A 17,454-nucleotide genomic window follows, 5' to 3' on the forward strand; every position below is an offset into this window, starting at 1 on the left:
TTTAAAATCTAAGGAAAAAAAAGATAAAATTATATATATTTTAAATATTATTATTAAATAATAATTTCATCTTTATATTTAATAATAAATTTAATAATAATTTAAAAATAACTAAATATTTAAATTTTTATTTATATAAATATATTTTTAAATTTGAATTAAAACTTAAATAAAAAATAATCTTTGCTCATATTTGGGCCTTTGAATTTTCTTTTTCCCTTTCTTCGGAGGTTTTTGTCTTTAGTCGTGTCTTGTCTGTCCGTGCTCAATCGTTGTTGATGTGCTGACGTCTCTGTGTTCGGCATTAGACATCACTGTGAAAGATGATTTCAAATTATTCTTACAAATTTGACAAAGATAATGTTGGGAAAAAAAAGGTGTTCCGACGAATTTGGGTGTAAATATACCCGAAATTGGAGATAATATTTCGAGATTTTGAGGTGGTGCAGGTTAGAAAAATCTGAAAATCCAAAATTTGTCCCCACAAAACCAAATGAGAGGCAAAGGGAAGCCAAACCGGATGACGAAGCTAATGGCTCTGACAAGCCACACGATTTATCCCATTTGTCATATTTACCAGCAAATAAAACTACACAAACTCATCTTTTAAACAGTCCATTATCCATTTTCGGCTTCACATCATCATTTTGTTGAAGTAAGAGCGGTACTTTACACTCATTTTTCGTCTCAAAATGCTATATTTTTACTGCATTTTTAGCCACTTTAATTGTACTGTTGAGTGAATTTTTAAAAAACGCCCGCATCAAGTTTCAATCCTCTTGTGATGAATTCAAATGGGTTGTGCTAGTTTTTTAGTTAGGTGAAAATCTGCACGTTTTCTAATTAAAGATTGAGTTTTCTGAGATCAGTGAATCAGGAAGGTTCTTGTTTCAAGAGAATTTTGAGATACCCAGATGAAGATTTGATCCTTTCGTACTGAAGTCAAATGGGTTGGGTTAGTTTTTTCAGTTATGCTAAAATTTGCATGTATACTTGTAAAGACAACATGAAAAAAGTTTGCTTTTTGTGATGAATTCAAATGGGTTTTGTCAGTTTTTTTTTTTTTTTTTTCAGTTAAGTGAAGATCTGAATGTTTACTTGCTCTAAAGATGGAGATTTTAGATGCACGGGTTAAAGGTGTAAGCTTGTGGCTGTCAATGAATTCCAGGATGCCCAGATGACATATGATCTTTTGTGTTGAACTCAAATGAGTTGTGTTAGTTTGTTTGACAATGCAGAAATTTGCATGTTTAGTTGTGTTAGAGAATGAGTTTTTAGACATACAAGAGAAAAGTGTAAGCTTTTTCTCTTAAGTTTGGGTTGGGTTTGATTAGCACACTCTGAATCCATAGGAGATTATAATGTGAAACAGGGCATTGATAACATGAAGGGTGTAGTAACATGTGTTGTTGATTGATTACAAAATGATTTGTTATTGATTGTAAATGTTACTAGTATAGTGTTGTCCACAACAAGTTGATGTTCCAGCATATTAAACTGACTTTATTTGGCAGATATGAGAATTTTGTGAATCTTTTGGCCTGATCTTGTGTGGAAATGATGATGTTGCCAGTGTGCTCAGCCACTTCGAGTTGTTCATCACATTCATTGGTAAGATTTGAGATTTTACACTCAATGACAGTTAATTTTATCCGAAATCTGCAGTTAATCAATTTCGTAACAAATGCAAGGAGAGTTTACGGATATATATAGTTTAAACCTCACATGATTTCCATTGTTTCTATTAAGTTGAGACTTGAGATCACGGTAGTAATTGTGTAAGATTATTGTATTGTTGGCTATTTAGTTAAATGAAGGAGAGTTTATTTGTTAAACTTGAAAATTATACTAGTGATTACTGTTGATTTCTGAGGACTAAGTTTAAATTGCATGTATTTCCAGATTAAGTTGGTCACTTGTTGGGATATTGCTAAAATCTGGAATGCATCTTGCTTCACATTGAGTCTCATAGTTTTATCTTATGAAGTCAATCTATGATGTTGTTGCGGGTCATTGTTGCCTGGTTGATGATAACAACCACTTATCTCAATCCAAATCAATGCAGTTTCAACACAACAAATCCAGCATATTAATGAATCAATTGCACAACAATTAGTTTAATATTAATCCCCAAATCCAACCATATCAATTGTTTAACAGAAAATAAGAAAGAATAAGATTAAAACAAGAAGAAATTATGCAGAATTGAATAAGAAATCTGGCATCAGGGATCAGGGGTGCCAGTTTTCCCCACAGGCTAAATGCCCTCTTTCCCAAATTGTTTCCCAATTAATTATTTGCTGATTCTCTCAAAACTGCTTCCTTATATTCTTGTCCTTCACCTATCATCACCCTTTTGAGCCTTCCATGTGTGATGCTATTTTGGTAATCTGTTTTGGTTTGCTGAGCATGTTGGCTGTAGCACTTAGAAGTGATTCCCTGCCCTGGCCTTTTTATTCTTATGGCACACCTTAGTTATTGGTGGTCTAACAGTTTATCATGAATAATTCTTCTTTTTTCATTGAGTGTATATATGTAACATGCCAGTAGATTTGAAGTGTCTTAATTGAGACTTCCGGTAAAAAATTAAATTGTGTTGAGTCAAAGATCTAGATGCAAGGGAATGATTTCCTCTCTTGAGGAAAATTTTGTCACTTTTGGTGCCATATAGAGTGAAGGGATTGACTGCATCTCTCTAAAAATTGGATGGCATATTCATGCTTGTGTTGCAACTTTTTCTTGTTTAATTCGTAAAACTTTATAGATTAATCCACAAATCCTGCAGATTTCTTTCCGTCGAGGTTTGCGGCCCTGTTGTCCATTTAAGAAGGATTTTGAATCCAGATGTTTTGTGGAAGATGGCACTGATCTGGGCTTGACAAATAGAATTCATCTCCACAGAATATCCTTTAAAACAGAAGCTACAAAGTCTTCATTTTCTGGTTTCGTTGAAAACACTCAATCAGTCCCTGTAGATTTCAGTAATTCCTGTCCAAGCGAATTGGATGGCATTAAATGCCAGCCATCTGACATATGGAGTTCTTCAGTTGGAGCAATAAATGAGCTGCAACCTATGGAAAGTGGAGAGCTAGAATACATTGACACTTCTGGTGTACCCGCTATGGAAGAGGGACTCAAGGACTTTACAGACCAGATGACTGAAAATGTAGACAAGTTGATGGGACCAGTAGAACCTGAAATCATGTCACCTATTGAATTGACACCCGAGAATCCTGCCCCACTATTGGATTCCTTGGATATAGATAGTAATTCGACATCCAATGTAAAAAGCAGTTTTGATGACTTTCTTGCTCGGGCTAGTGAAACCTTCAATTCTTCAATAAACAAAGGAGAAAATGCTGTGAAAAACTTACTAGATACAATAACTTCATCAATAACATCTGTCAAAAAAAGTGCTTTAGATGTGGTTGATAATGCTCTTGGCGGGGTGTTTTCATCTGTTGATCAAACGGGAAATTTAGCTGGCAATAAGTTGACGAGTTTTTCAACTAACTTGACAGAAGCCTCAAGTAAAGCAACTGTTGTTGCCATTGATGTGTTGAGACGCACAATTGTTGCATTGGAAGATTCTATAGCAAATGGGGCTTCTTTTGTTGTCTACTATTATGGCACCACTAAGGAAATGCTTCCTCCAGAGATCAAGGCTGCTCTTAATTTGTCTGAAGAGAGAGCAAGTGAAATTTTGAGACCTTTTGGGTCAGCTTTTCAACAGGTATGTTATGTTCAGGATGCATAGTAGTTTCATGGTGTTATAATAATAGGGGGCCTTCTTTGGTCATCTTCTTTTGTGTAAGAAATCTGCATCAGTAGAATCACCATCTGACCTTTCGAGTTATATTGAAAAAATTAGTGTTTGGTATTGAAGGAATATAAATCTGAATTTGGTTAACAGTTAGAGCTTTCTTGTTATTGGTGCTCTTCAGTCATCAGTTTTAACGTGGAGATCCTGTTAGTCAATCTTGGGCATTTTGAGCTTGTACTCCATTAAGAGCACTAAAATTCAGTGCACTGTAAACAGGTTTCAATTGCCGTTGAGGGATTGGAAAGAAGTATTGGCTTGGATTCGAATGATCCTATTGTCCCATTTGTTCTTTTCCTCGGAGGCTCTGCTACTTTGTGGTATGGATGTCCTTTTGTTCGTAGTTGGTTTCTTTTAACCATTCACAATCAGGAAACATGAAACATTTGGCATGTGAAATTTATATTTCCTATCAGATTTGTGCAGGGTTTTTTATTGGGTGTGGACATATAGCGGTTACTCAGGAGATTTATCTCCTCAGTCAACTTTGGAGCTTTTGACAGGAAAGGAGAATGCGGTTCTGATTGATGTCCGGCCTGAGGCAAGAGATTGTAAATCTTTCAAGCCTTTTATTTAGTTAAATTAATAAAAGTTTTGATGCACCATCAAAGAGGCTAAAACAGTAAAAATATTCTTATGGTTTTATTCCAATGTTTCTAGGGGCTTCTACTGTTTCAAACTCTTTTCTTCAGATGTATGATTGATTAATAATTTTGTTCAAAGATTACTTTCTTTTTCTCATTTTTCAACTTTGCCGTGGTCTTGATGTTGGAATTGGATCTTCTGTAGCTTATGAGAGAAAGAGATGGTATTCCTGATCTTAGACGAGGAGCTCGATATCGCTATGCAAGTGTATATTTACCTGAGGTTGGTTTACACGTGACAGTTATATCTAAAGATTTTAATGCCATAAAATGTGGTTCTTGAGCTGTTAAATTTATTTTGAGGATGTAATTGAAACTTCCAGTTTCTCGGAGCTGACTCAAATAACTAAAAATTGCTTCATAAAAAAGGGTGATGAACTTGTTGATTTTAGCTCTTTCTTATTTTTGAAACTTCATGTCAAATTTCCTTGTCTATATTCAGGTTGATGGCGCTGTAAGGAAAGTGTTGAGAGGTGGAAGACAGCTTGATGACTCCTTAACTGCTGTTGTCATTTCTAACTTGAAAATTATTCAGGTATTCTAGTTTAATGCTTTTAGACGGCTTATGTCTCAGCAGTTTTTAATTATTTCAAAGAAAAGTTTTCCAAAGCAAAGAAGATTTTTGGCTTTCTTCACCAAGTTCTTATTGTGAGTGCTGTTTGCCACTATGGAGAACCATGTATCTTTATTCGTTTTTAAGAATAAAAAAGAAAGAAGTAAAATAATTAATCTAGATAGAAGCATATGACCAGCAAAATGTCGACATATACATTAGGTGTGAAAAATGAAAAAAGTGGTGTTGCACATAAAATTATGTTTCTATCTATATTTACATCACTTGATAACTTTTGTATAATAAAAGTTCTTTTTGCATAGAAATGTGAGTTTAAGAATTAGATAGCTACAAACATCTGACTGGTTGCTGCGTATTATGGATGTTAGGAATATTTTGTTCCAATGATTTAATGAAACACTAAAAATAGCTGCAATGAATTGGGTTCTTTGATCCTGCTGCTTATATACATACACATCCTTTTCCTTTCAGCTTTTTTTAAGAATGTAGAATGGGCCTTCTAAGGTCCGTGTATATCGTGCACTAGTGATTAACCTCTTTTGGCTATGGGCATGATGTTTCTGAGTATTCTTTTTCTACAACCTGTAGGACAGGTCCAAGGTTATAGTAATGGATGTTGATGGTTCTCGATCCAAAGGCATTGCAAGGTCATTGAGAAAACTTGGAATTAAGGCAAGTATTGATAAACCCTTGAGATGCTTATGTTCAAATGAAAAACATTAAGATGGGACCCACAAAAGGGAAATAAAAGAAAAAGAAAGCAAAAGAAATTATATAATCCATAATATTTTGGTAATTTGATATTCTCATGTTCAACTCATGAGTAAGGGAGTTGAAAGATGGCATAAACAATTTTTTTTGTCATGATTGTTATAGCCAGATCCTTAGTTAAAATAACTCCATATCATATGCTCTATAGAAGTTTTGGTTAAGCGCAATGATAGTCTGTCTTTCTTAAGCTTCAAAATGTGAATCCAAATCCATTCAAGGCGGCAATAGATGAAATCAATTTGATCAACTTCTGTTGCCCACAGTAAAAGATAAAGAAGTGTACTTATTGTGCTTGACTAAACACCATATTTAGCTTGTAACTTGAATTCTTGACACTTATATACTAGTTAAAATTTAAGTCAGACTGCCTAATATCTATAATTTGGCTTAAAATAATATTATATTTGTTTTTATTGAAGGGGGTATGACCTGAAAACTATATTATTTACTAATTGTTTCATGGTGTTCTCATGACAGAGACCATACTTGGTCCAAGGCGGTTTTCAGTCTTGGATAGAAGAGGGTCTTCGAATTAAGGAGCTGAAAGTTGAGACGGCATTGACCATACTCAATGAGGTATTAATTACATAGGCATTAGTTATTATTTTTTAATGCTGTTAAAATTAAGAAATGCCCTTACACCACTTGCAAGAGTTATTTTACATAAGATTTATTTATTTTTTATGTGGGATCAATTCAGGACGCTGGGGCAATCCTAGAAGATATCAAGCCTACTCCATTGAAAGTTCTGGGGTTTAGTGTGGTAGGACTCAGTTTACTTTTGTGTTTACCTTAGATTTCTAATTATCTATTGTGTTTGATTCATTTTGTTCTCTAGCTAAAACCATCTTCATGATGACTTTTTAAATGTGATCTTTCTTATTCTATAGTTGAGATATGTATTAATATAACTCTAATTCATGGAAGATCTTTCATCTGATCTATTCTGTTAATTCTTGGTCATTTGTTGATCAATTCTTAGATGATAGTTATCTGGTTCAAATGAAGCCACAAACACAGAATAGGGAAATAATTACTGGGTTATGGTGCAAATTTTTAGTGTATCTTTCATTAATAAATGCATGTATCTTATTCGCAGGGAGCTGTTGCAGCATTATATGCCCTACTAGGTGTGTATAATTTCTTTCTTCAGATTTGTCAATTATATTCAGGATTGAAAAGAGACTAAGTGGATTGGAATGTTTCCTTATTGAACTTTGGTTGCTACATGTTTACTGACAACCCATATCCGACTGCTTTTGAAGCGGTAACGCCTGACCTTATATAAATTAACTTTCTTTATCATTAGGCTCTGACTTAATAAGTTTGTTCACTTAACCCTGGAAATTTGATGGCACTATGGTTCACTATATATGAAAACAACATGGATGTTGGCATGCATCTGTTTGTGTTGCCAACCAACATTATAAAAAAATTTCTTTCTAATTTTTAAGTTGTGTCGCTTGCATGGAGGATGTTACCATGCCATCACTGTCTGGTTGCTTCAGAGATTCTCTAAAAGCAAGATTCTAGTTGGACAGTGATACCTCGTAAATATTTGGACCATTTTTAATGCATTTTGCAGGATAAATAGAAATACTTGGTTGGAAAAGATTGTCAAGCATGTCTACACTTGTCAAATGTATGGTTGCAAATGAGCCAAAGTCGCTTGTGAGTTGCTTGCGACTCAGCTCGTGTCGAGCTGGTCTTGACTTGATTATTGTCGAGTTGAGTTTGAGTATTATACTCAAACAGAGCTTGAGCTTGTTGTTGCTCGATTTGGTGAGCTAACGAGTTTGTGGTTTAACTTGAGTATGATATCAATAAACCTCTAAAAATTTAAAATCTTATACTTACATTTTTAAAATTTTACTCTCTCATTTTAAATATAGGAGATAATTAATAAATATATATGTTATAGGGTTTAACTGTAATTTCTTGAGCTAAGCTCAAATCAGTGACTCCTATCTCTAGCTTGAGCTCAAGTTGCAAACTTCCAGGCTCACTAGACTTGAGTCTTGTATAAATTCAATTAAGCCAAACTCGAGTCCAACAATACTTGACTCAGTTTGATTGCAACGCTAATCATATGTGTTATAGCTTGTATGCTCACATGCATCTGTCTTGACTAAGATAATCTGTTAGTTAATTTGTTAAGAAGGCAGCATTCTCCTACACATGTATTTATTGCTTTTTTATGGAGTGGAGGTTTGGATGGGGCACAATTTGTTTGTATCATCAATAGGGCTTGCATTTTGAAACCATTTTTCAGTTTCTTTGTGCCCATACTGTGTGTTAACTAACAGTTAATAATTTTATCTCAGAGTGGGAGAAGACTTTGCAATTTATTGCTGTCATTGGCCTTGGTCAGGTATAGTACTCTTCTCTATATTAATTACTCTGGTCAATTTTTTTTCTTCATTATTATCATTGTTCACTTTTCATATGTGGATATAGCATTGCCAAGTTATACTGATTCATTGTCTTCGGGTTCCCTGTTCTATCAGACTATTTATCGGCGGGTTGCTTCATATGAGGATGCTGAAGATTTTAGAGAAGATGTCAAGTAATGCCTCCAGATTTTAGGACTAGGATTCTAAGCTATTTTGATATTATATTTTGGAATGATTGTGTTATATTATCATTAATCTTGTTATCTACCAATCTTTGAAGGCTGCTGCTAACTCCTGTTAGACTTGGAGGTCAAGCGTTTTCATGGGCTGCTGGAAAAATAGAAACAAATCGCCCTGGACTACCAACATCACCTTCATCCATAGATGTTCAAAACCGCGTGTTGCAGGCTGCAGCCAAGCTTGAATCTCAACCGTCTGATTCTGATAGAACCCAAGATCCATCTGCTGAACCAGTAGCCCAAATGAATGAAAAAGTGGATCTCTCTGAAGCATAGAAGGTGAGTTTTTCAATTTGACACCTCAAAATTGACATCATGTCTTAATGTGAGAGCTTGGCTGAGTTGTACTTTGGTTGAATGCTAGTTAACTTGAATGGCTGATCTACAGTAAATAAATAATTCTATTTGAGACTAACCTTTTGAACAAACCTAAAGAATCAATTTTGTATTTTTTTACTAGATCAATAAAGCTGAGTCTTGTACATTTCCCTAAATCAATGATTCTAGTCATGACAATACAACTTAGAATATAGCTTTGTTTCAAAGCTAGTCGAGCTCTGTTGTTGTCGAATGCATGACAAGTATGATGCTAAGTTCTAATTATAGACCTTATGGCATGGAGTCACCATACAATGTTACAATATCATGTCAAGGTAGTTTACTGCCATCGGACTAGAATAAAGTAATTTTGGTAACCATCCATCATCATCTGTCAGAGCAAACACATTCGGTATCAATAGTAACTCATTGCAGGAAGTTTCTATTATTTTGTAAAACTTGCATGAGGAATCTTTCATTCCTTTTGGTTCATTAATCTTGACATTAGGGGTGGATTCGAGTTAAGTTGGTTCAAGCTTAGATTGGTGTTTAGTTCGAATCAGCAAAGCTCAAGCTAAAGAAGGATCAGATGGTCGAGTTCGAGCTTAGCTTGAGATTGACGATGGTGCTAGAGTTTGCCTCGTTGATAATTTTTTTTTCTTCTATTTCAACAATTCCTCTTCTTATTTTCTGATGCTTCCTCTTCCAAGACAACTCAACTCCGACGTTATTCATAAGCTAGAGCTGATTGATTTGGATTTTGGTTGAACTCGAATTGACCTTTGGTCAGGCTCAGCTGAAGCCTTCCCTGCTTGGCATCAACTGCTATCTATTCTTAAATAAATGTCTCAAGACAAGTTTATTACAGCACTGTTGAAGTAATTGAAAGTGAAAATGTACTTTTGAGGAAGCTTCAAAATTGGATAAGCCAATAGAAACATTAATGAAATCCCATGCAGAGAGGCTTTATAGTTTCTTCATTATCTGATTAGAAAATCTAAAAAAAAGCCATACTTCTTTTGTTTTCAAGATTTGTAATACAATAAGTTGAATCTATTCACAAACATAAACAAAAATGGCTAGCATGTACGGAACCCAGAACTTCCGAGCTAGGCATATTTTACAAAGCAGGATACAATATAAAAAGGATATTTTTTTATCAGCTGCGTCTACAAATTCCCTTTTTCTTTTCTATGAACATGAAACGCAGGCGAAAATATTCATCTTTTGATTTTCATTCAACAATCTGAAAGGGTGGAAGGGCCTGTGTTCTATAAACTCTAAAACTACTTGGTACATTTTGCAAGCAGGATATGCATTCAGAAATTGGAACATAAAAAGGCTGTGTTTAATGCTTTTTGAGGTTGATTTCTGGCGTGAGTGATCAAGATGGATCGAGCTGATGATTTTCCGTGCTTTCGATTATGATTCAGTACAGGATGTTCAAGCATTCAACAGTTGTAGTAGGGTTTATTCCTTCTCTGCAATTACCACAAAGACATCTTTCAGAGACCACCTCTTTGTCTCAGTTTTGGAAGGAGGATTGATGACAGCTCTCTCAGCATTGGCTAAACGATAACCGATAACAATCTCTCTCCTCTTTCGAGCTCGTAATAATACTTCAAAGAAACTCAATTCTTCACCTTCGCGGAGGTATAGATCTGCTTGCCTTATTTGCAACTCATTTCCCTGTTAAAGCCAAATCGATGTATTAGTCATTAAGAGGCTAAAATTAATATTTAGTAGTTCATCAGAGGGGAAAAAGTACCTCTTCTGCAAACAGCTCTTCCAAGACATCATTTATCTGTCGATCCTCTGCAACCATGGCTAAAGCCATGCTGACAAGCTCATTTGACAGAACATAATCACTGATCTTTGACATGGATAATAAATTCTTAGTCCTTGGATCCAGAATTTCACTAATTATCACTGATTTATCAGAAGCTTGCTGCATCTCTCCAATCCAAGAACCTGGTGAGAAACTACCTCTGTTCGGTTGGGTTACTGTAGCCTCTCTACATGGAAGGCGCTTTGCCTGCAGCGATCAGAATAATGAAAAACAAACAGCTCAATCTCAAGGTTGGTGTGTAATATACCATTGAACATTGTCATAATTCATAAAGAATATACTAATTATAATGAAAAATGCTCCTGCAAGTAGAACTATAAAGCTACATCAATGTATTGTGTTTGAAGAAGCAGATATGTGAAATGGGTAGTCTATGATCGACAATAATCATAGGAACCGGCCACTGAATTAACACAAGCAATCAGAAGATGGCAGCTAAGAAATAACTTGAATGCATCAAAAACTGTGTCTACTGATATTTTCCTCATGGTCATATTTCAACTTACCTGAATATCACGAATCAGAAGTAACGTGGCAAGAGATCTGGAATCTGCTTGAATGGCAGAATCTTCAACTGACTCATCGGCCAAAATTAGAATCTGTGAAAAATAATTTTACATTGAAAATATACTTTGACACACTGATTGAGTAAGCACATAATTTTCATGATGATTATCAATTATAGTTTCTTCCTATAGCATATCATGATCATAAATACACTGAGACATGGCACTGCTCACCGAGTCAAATGATTCTAAAGGAAGGCTTTCCAAATGACGCCGTATAACAGCATTCCCCTCACGGTTAACTAGTGTTATATTCACCAGCCTGCTGAGATCTAGACCACCATCAATAAGCTTCTTTTCCCTATCATTTTCGAGCACCTCATTGAACATCCATAGTTCCGAACCAGGCGCTAGAAAGGCATCTAACACCTATAACAGAAATGAATAAACAATATCGTTACAGCGTGAATACAAAATTGAATTATCTGTTTTGCGCCTAAATAGATGAAGTGAAAGTTTCAGAATATTTGAAGACTTATTGCCCATAAAAGAGCAAAACTGAGAAATGCTTTACTGGTGGCGGACAGATTCCAGGTACCATCACTTGGTCTACACACAGGCCTGCACCCCAGAAGTTTTGGAGCACAAATGCAAATTCCTAGTAACTTTACCATAATCATATCTTCCATATCTCTTCGCCAGCCACATAAAAGTATCCTTTCTGTAGACTGTGGTACAATAAAGTCCTTGGGCAGTTTTCCCCTCCTTACCTGCAGCATTCAGGCAAAACAAAGAAAGAATTAGGGGCTACAACAGAAAGAACTTACCACAATCATATCATCAATGTCCCTCCTCCATCCACAAAGTAGAATCTTCTGTGGCTTTCTTGCTGGTCGGGCAATATGTATGAATGATGCTTCTTTGACCTGAATGATCAAATTGATTATACTTATGTAAGTTTTCTAATTATGGTATGCCCCACTTAGTTAAATTCCATGGAAGGCATCACCCTAGCGGGCAAAACTATAAGTTTCTTCATACAAACAATGCCCGTAATTGATTCACTGTTTTCTTGCTCCTTTCTTCTTCTTATTTTTTTAAACAAACTTTCATTTTCAAGCCATATTTCTAATTTCTTAGATATGTATCACATGTGCAAAACTAGAAGACTCACAAAAAGAGAGAGAGGGAGAGAGAGAGAAAGGAAGGGAGGGACATCTAGATGACAAGACCTTTGATTATACTATTTAGATATTGACAATTCCCGTCTAACATATACATGCTGCATTGAATTATTTTTAGACAAAATCATTTCTACTGTGAAAATGAAGATGCAAATTATCTGTCCAAGCCATAAAATGCATCTGTTTGTGACTGGAATAACAAAATCAAATATAATACAAGCATCCCAATGCATAATACGATTGCTTCTGACAAAGCAAATGTAAATAATGCATTTAGAATCAAATGCGAAATGCCAGATGAAATGGTGACAACTAAATCAAGTCCATTTATACATTTACTTGCCAATGCACTCAATAGTTTTCTTTTTCAGTTGCATATTATTTCTCTTTTTATTTTCCTAATTCCAATGGCTTAAATGAAACCTGATTTATGTAAAGTGCAAGCCAAATCTCTTACCATGCACGTACCATGTTTTGACCATGCAATCAATGAAACAGCAGTAGCAATATAGACCAAGCAATATATTTGAGATCTTTATTTTCTAAAGGAAAATGTAAGCACCGTAGGCAATGCTGCTGGAGCATAGCTGTCATCATCTTCCGCAATGACAAGAACTTCATCACCTTCTTGTAGTATATACGAGTCATCAGGATTCAGGATAATCTTACCACCACAGGAAGCAACCTTGACCCCACAAGGTATAGCATCAGGAAAACTGATCAATACATCCTCAAAAGACATGCCATACAGTGTCGGCCATCTTTCTATGTAGAACTCACAATTTTCGAACCCAAGAATATCTTCCCAGATCTGTTACATCCAGTCCATAAGCAAAACACAACTGAATGACAATTGAATAATGTAACAGTAATAAGCACTAAAAAGAATGAACCATGAAAATTAATTTTTTTCACTGACATAAGGGCAATGCTACCAAACTTAATAAGAAGACCATATTGTGTAAAATTGCAAAAAAGAACCTGTGCAAGTCCAGGCTGCCGAGCACATTGAATCATCAAGCGCCCAATGACATCATGAGCTACAACAGTTTCAACAAGTTCTCCTCCTACAAGTTTAACTAGGACCTCATTGTCAAGATCACTTAGTTCTACCACAATGTGCCCTCTCAATCCTTCTTTTACTCCTGTTAGACTTAAGACTGTTCTTAGTGCACGAGCATCACTCTGTAAGACAGTGAATGAGTTAACAGTGATCAGTATAATGCAATATCAAAGATGAGGCACTCTACATATCTTCATTCAAGTAAACCTGATCAGCATTTCCATCTTCAGCCAGGACAATTATGGCACGCGCCTTGGAGACAGAAACCTGAGAAAGTTCATTTTAGCAAAAGAGATACAACTACATGGTTTTCAACATCATTTAATCATCACACATCATCGGCTAGATAATTAGTTGATCCAGGTTAAGTGAATGCAAATGCTAGCCAAAACAACTGCTAAGAAGAATGAAACTCAGATGTATGCAAATTACATGCAAAATCAAAGTCCTTGGCAACCCTTGTTTCGTTCTAATTCAATTTCATTTTTCTTGAAATACCTTCTTAGACAGTCATAAAACCATTTCCAACAAATGACATCTTCTTAGAGAAGTAGAGAACAGGATTTTTAAAATCTTTAAGCAGAAAATAATAATTATGACATGAGCCAAGAAAAGAAAGTATGCACACCTTTTTAAGGTCAGCTAGAATCAGAGGGCTACCACTTCTGCAGATTACAGATGTCCCTTTGAAATCAAACTCCATTTTGGCAATGTCAAGCTCCATCTCCTCTTTGTCACGTTCAGCCATCACCACAACCATACCTCCACCTAAGCTCTCATTGGCTATAGCCAATTGATTCAGTAGTGATCCCTGATTTAACCACAAAATAATTGGTTAGCAGGAAAATGATTAACCAAGCAGACACAATCTCTAATCATGGAGTGCTGGAGCGTATAACTTGAAATCGGAATACTACTCATACAAAGTCATCTTGCATAGACCCACAGACAAGGTGATGAGTCTAAAAATGAATAGAAGAGTGAATATACAAAGTCGAACTCATTATATTCACTCTTCCATTCATTTCCTGTCACATCACTTTGTATGCATTATCTTCATAAGATTTATTTGTATGTAAGTATTATTGAACTTGAAATTCTGATGCAGGATTTGATAGCCAAATCAAACACTAAGTTCACAATAGGAAAGTTAGGTACCACAGTAACTAAAGAGGAAAAAAAAAGGATATTTTAGAGATTGTTTGATTTGAAATCTGAATATAATTCTTCATAGAAAACAAGGGGGTCATAAAAGTTAAGAAAATATGTTTAGCTGAAAGTTTCAAAAAGCGGCTCCCAAATAAAATCCTAAAAAGCAGTTAAAATCTTAAACAAATCTTTTTTTTTTTTTAAAATTTCTGTTCTTTTGTGGGATTGATTCCATATTAATTTAAAACTTAAAAGTGTATCATTAATTTTCAAATAATTGTACATGAATAGTGTACCAAATGGCCCTCTTCTTCTTGAGATCAAAATTTACATTATTCAATAGTCTTTCCAGTATATGATAATCAAATTAATATCAATAAAACTATATGCACAATCATGTATACAAATAATAACATGTTACTATGTGATTAGGTGTTAGTTTATCGTTAATTTTTAACAATCCAATCGTATAGTGACACTTTACTATTTGTACATAAAGTTGTGTGTAAAAATTATATACATAGCATTACTCAATTAATATACACGACGCTTGGTACGATTTCTTTTCTCTAACAAGTACAATCTGGCTTCTTCAAAAACCTGTGCTTTCTCCCATTTTTGTTGTTTTATCCCTTTTGAGGGTAAGGGGTGGGTTGGGAGAAGCGGCTAAAAGGTGGGTTTTCACATGGGGACATTGTAATATGAAATTTTCATTTATAATATAGTCCCCTACCATTCATTGACTAGTCCTGATTTTTCTATTGGTCTGAGATATACGAACAAAGAACTCAAATCCATGCATCCAGTTAAGGCGGAATCATATCAAACATGCAACACAACAACTGATTAACAATGAAACAATTATAAGAAATTTGAGTCATATACTCGATTAAAATAAAATAAATAAAAATTGGTAAAAATTAATCACAAAGAAAAAAGTTTCACATGGGCAGGTCTCTTTGTATGAACTTTACCAGTTTATCACTCCACCCGAGAATTAGGGTGTGATTTTGCTCCACTACCTCACTTCTTCCTTTCCTTAGTGAGTCAAACTTCTCAGAAATTGCATCAGAAACAAGTCCAAGCATCATTGCAAATATAAGCATCCCACCAAAACTAATAGAAACTGAAACTAGCCTTGGACCAATCCCTTCAGAGTTTGCATGGTTGCCCGAATCAGCAACATATGTCCAGGATAACCAAAGGCAATCCGCTAAGCCATCATCAGTCACACCATAGAGTGCCAAACCCCCAAGACAAATAAGAAGTAGAGTTGCAAGCAACAATGCCAATGACTTAGCATATGGATGGACTGATAAAATTATGTCCACCTGGTATGCAAGCTGCTTATTTAGAGAAACTTCTTCTGAAATACTATCCGATGATCTTGATCTAGAGATATAATCAATGTACTTCAAAATAAAAACCGGGATTGACAAAATTGTCAGTGAAAAAATTAGAGCCAAGTTTTTTAAGCCTTTCCTAGGAAGTTCATCACTCTCCTCTGATATGGAACTAATGACATGGATAGAATCCAACAAATTACAAGCTCGTAATCTAATGTTCAGCTTTGAGACCTGGTCCTGCAAAAGCATAAGTACCACAACAGATGACAAACAAAAAAATAAATACCATTTTCAGAAAGAGACAAACAGAGAAAATACTTTTAAACAATGTAATTTATTCGCTCAACTATTTCAATCCAGAAAATACCATATTTATATCTTACAGATTAAACCATGAACAACAGAAAAGCTTAATCAACAGTGAAAATGTTACTTGGTTGTATCTAAAAGGTAAAATTTTGCTTTTAAAAGCAAAAGCAGCAGCTATTTGTTACACATCCAAAGCAAAAAAATACCACTGTTGAAATAGCAAAAGCAAAAGCTTTATTAGTGCTGTCAAAAGCAATACTTTTACTTTCTAAAATATAGATGCAAAATTATGAAATTAGTAAACACCATCATGTTGGTTCTTGAATCCAATCAATAAATTAAATTACTTAAAATTTAAAAAATATATATAAAAAACAAAATTTTACCTGCAATTCATTCACTTGGTTATGTAAAGAGAAATTCTTGTGCACCAAAGAACTAAAAGCTGTGATCACCACCTGCAATCGTTTCAAACAATATTAATTCAGCCTAAAATTTTCATCTTTCACCGAAATTACAGCAAAGCCCAAAACTTTCAAAAATTTGCACAGTGCCCACACCTACCGCCAAGGAAATCGCCATATGCCACCGGACCTGGACCCGTTGACCCCAAAACCCAAAATTCTTCTCACCGGCTTTTTCGCCCGAAACGCCGGCATTTCGGTCAGATTCGGCACCGATTTCTTCGCGTTTCGGCAGCTGCTCCGCACGGTACGTGGAGTAGAACGCTCTTTTTCTAACCCCTGCATAGTTGGAGTCTTTGAAAGAGGAGTTCGATGACGAAACGGAGCGAAACGACGGCGTTCTCGGGGGTTTCGAATCAGGCTGACGTGGCTGGGACAATCTAGTATTGGTGGAGAATCGGCGAGGGTATTTTTGGTATTTCTGTGTGTACCGATGAGAGGAGTGAACGAAGGAGTGTGACGGGAAGAACCAGTCGCGGCTGCTTGAGGAAGAAGGGGCAGGTTCAGGGTCAAGGGACATGATTTGAATGTTTGAAATGATCTGGCACTTTTTGGAATATTATAAAAATTTAGGGTTTTACTAGGTTTTTACTTCTCGAGCATGAAACTCTTGATGGAAAGTTTGGGCTTTGGACTTTGGACAGCATTTAAGGGCTCGTTTGGGTGGGGAATTTTATGTGATTTTTAATAAATTAGAGGAATAATTTATTATCGAGAGTTGTTGATTGATAGTGAAATGTATAAATTATTATGTGCCACCCATGACCCAAACAAATGAATAAATCAAACCATAAAATCATTAAAATATTTTAAGGAATGGGGTTT

General features: G+C 35.3%; 2 protein-coding genes across 6 annotated transcripts; one reads left to right on the forward strand and one right to left on the reverse strand.

Moving 5' to 3' along the window:
• The first annotated feature begins 315 nt into the window (after positions 1-315).
• Positions 316-9,663, forward strand: LOC123221344. Of its 4 annotated transcripts, XM_044644188.1 has the most exons (15): positions 316-655; positions 1,515-1,611; positions 2,786-3,733; positions 4,040-4,140; positions 4,247-4,361; positions 4,610-4,687; positions 4,907-4,999; positions 5,627-5,710; positions 6,287-6,385; positions 6,510-6,572; positions 6,909-6,939; positions 8,134-8,180; positions 8,317-8,375; positions 8,483-8,720; positions 9,268-9,663. In XM_044644188.1, the coding sequence occupies exons 2-14, from the start codon at positions 1,558-1,560 to the stop codon at positions 8,715-8,717; spliced, it is 2,007 nt and encodes a 668-aa protein (XP_044500123.1). In that variant the 5' UTR covers positions 316-655; positions 1,515-1,557; the 3' UTR covers positions 8,718-8,720; positions 9,268-9,663. The 4 variants fall into 4 exon arrangements, with proteins under 4 accessions (XP_044500123.1, XP_044500122.1, XP_044500120.1 ...); XM_044644187.1 differs by lacking the exon at positions 9,268-9,663 and having other exon boundaries at positions 317-664; positions 8,483-8,935; XM_044644185.1 differs by lacking the exon at positions 9,268-9,663 and having other exon boundaries at positions 318-655; positions 8,483-8,935.
• Positions 9,664-9,750: 87 nt separating this feature from the next.
• Positions 9,751-17,243, reverse strand: LOC123221343 (ion channel CASTOR-like). Of its 2 annotated transcripts, none has more exons than XM_044644183.1 (12): positions 16,730-17,243; positions 16,552-16,623; positions 15,485-16,093; positions 13,990-14,172; positions 13,569-13,628; positions 13,280-13,483; positions 12,861-13,109; positions 11,786-11,884; positions 11,349-11,543; positions 11,115-11,207; positions 10,528-10,794; positions 9,751-10,448 (listed from the first exon to the last, which is right to left on the reverse strand). In XM_044644183.1, the coding sequence occupies exons 1-12, from the start codon at positions 17,147-17,149 to the stop codon at positions 10,230-10,232; spliced, it is 2,670 nt and encodes an 889-aa protein (XP_044500118.1). In that variant the 5' UTR covers positions 17,150-17,243; the 3' UTR covers positions 9,751-10,229. The 2 variants fall into 2 exon arrangements, with proteins under 2 accessions (XP_044500118.1, XP_044500119.1); XM_044644184.1 differs by lacking the exon at positions 11,786-11,884 and adding an exon at positions 11,942-12,040.
• Between the last annotated feature and the right edge of the window lie 211 nt (positions 17,244-17,454).

This window comes from Mangifera indica, chromosome 7 (assembly GCF_011075055.1).
Source record: "Mangifera indica cultivar Alphonso chromosome 7, CATAS_Mindica_2.1, whole genome shotgun sequence".
NCBI lineage: Eukaryota > Viridiplantae > Streptophyta > Magnoliopsida > Sapindales > Anacardiaceae > Mangifera > Mangifera indica.

What these genes read in the sequence shown, in the direction of transcription:
- LOC123221343 (XM_044644183.1), bottom strand. Translation starts at nt 17,149, where the DNA reads ATGTCCCTTGACCCTGAACCTGCCCCTTCTTCCTCAAGCAGCCGCGAC. An exon ending in ACCAAGTGAATGAATTGCAG is followed by an intron (nt 16,094 to 16,551) that starts GTAAAATTTTGT and finishes ATGCTTTTGCAG; the next exon opens with GACCAGGTCTCAAAGCTGAA. An exon ending in TTCTAGCTGACCTTAAAAAG is followed by an intron (nt 13,629 to 13,989) that starts GTGTGCATACTT and finishes GAACTTTCTCAG; the next exon opens with GTTTCTGTCTCCAAGGCGCG.
- LOC123221344 (XM_044644188.1), top strand. Translation starts at nt 1,558, where the DNA reads ATGATGATGTTGCCAGTGTGCTCAGCCACTTCGAGTTGTTCATCACAT. An exon ending in TGATTGATGTCCGGCCTGAG is followed by an intron (nt 4,362 to 4,609) that starts GCAAGAGATTGT and finishes GATCTTCTGTAG; the next exon opens with CTTATGAGAGAAAGAGATGG. An exon ending in CTAACTTGAAAATTATTCAG is followed by an intron (nt 5,000 to 5,626) that starts GTATTCTAGTTT and finishes TACAACCTGTAG; the next exon opens with GACAGGTCCAAGGTTATAGT.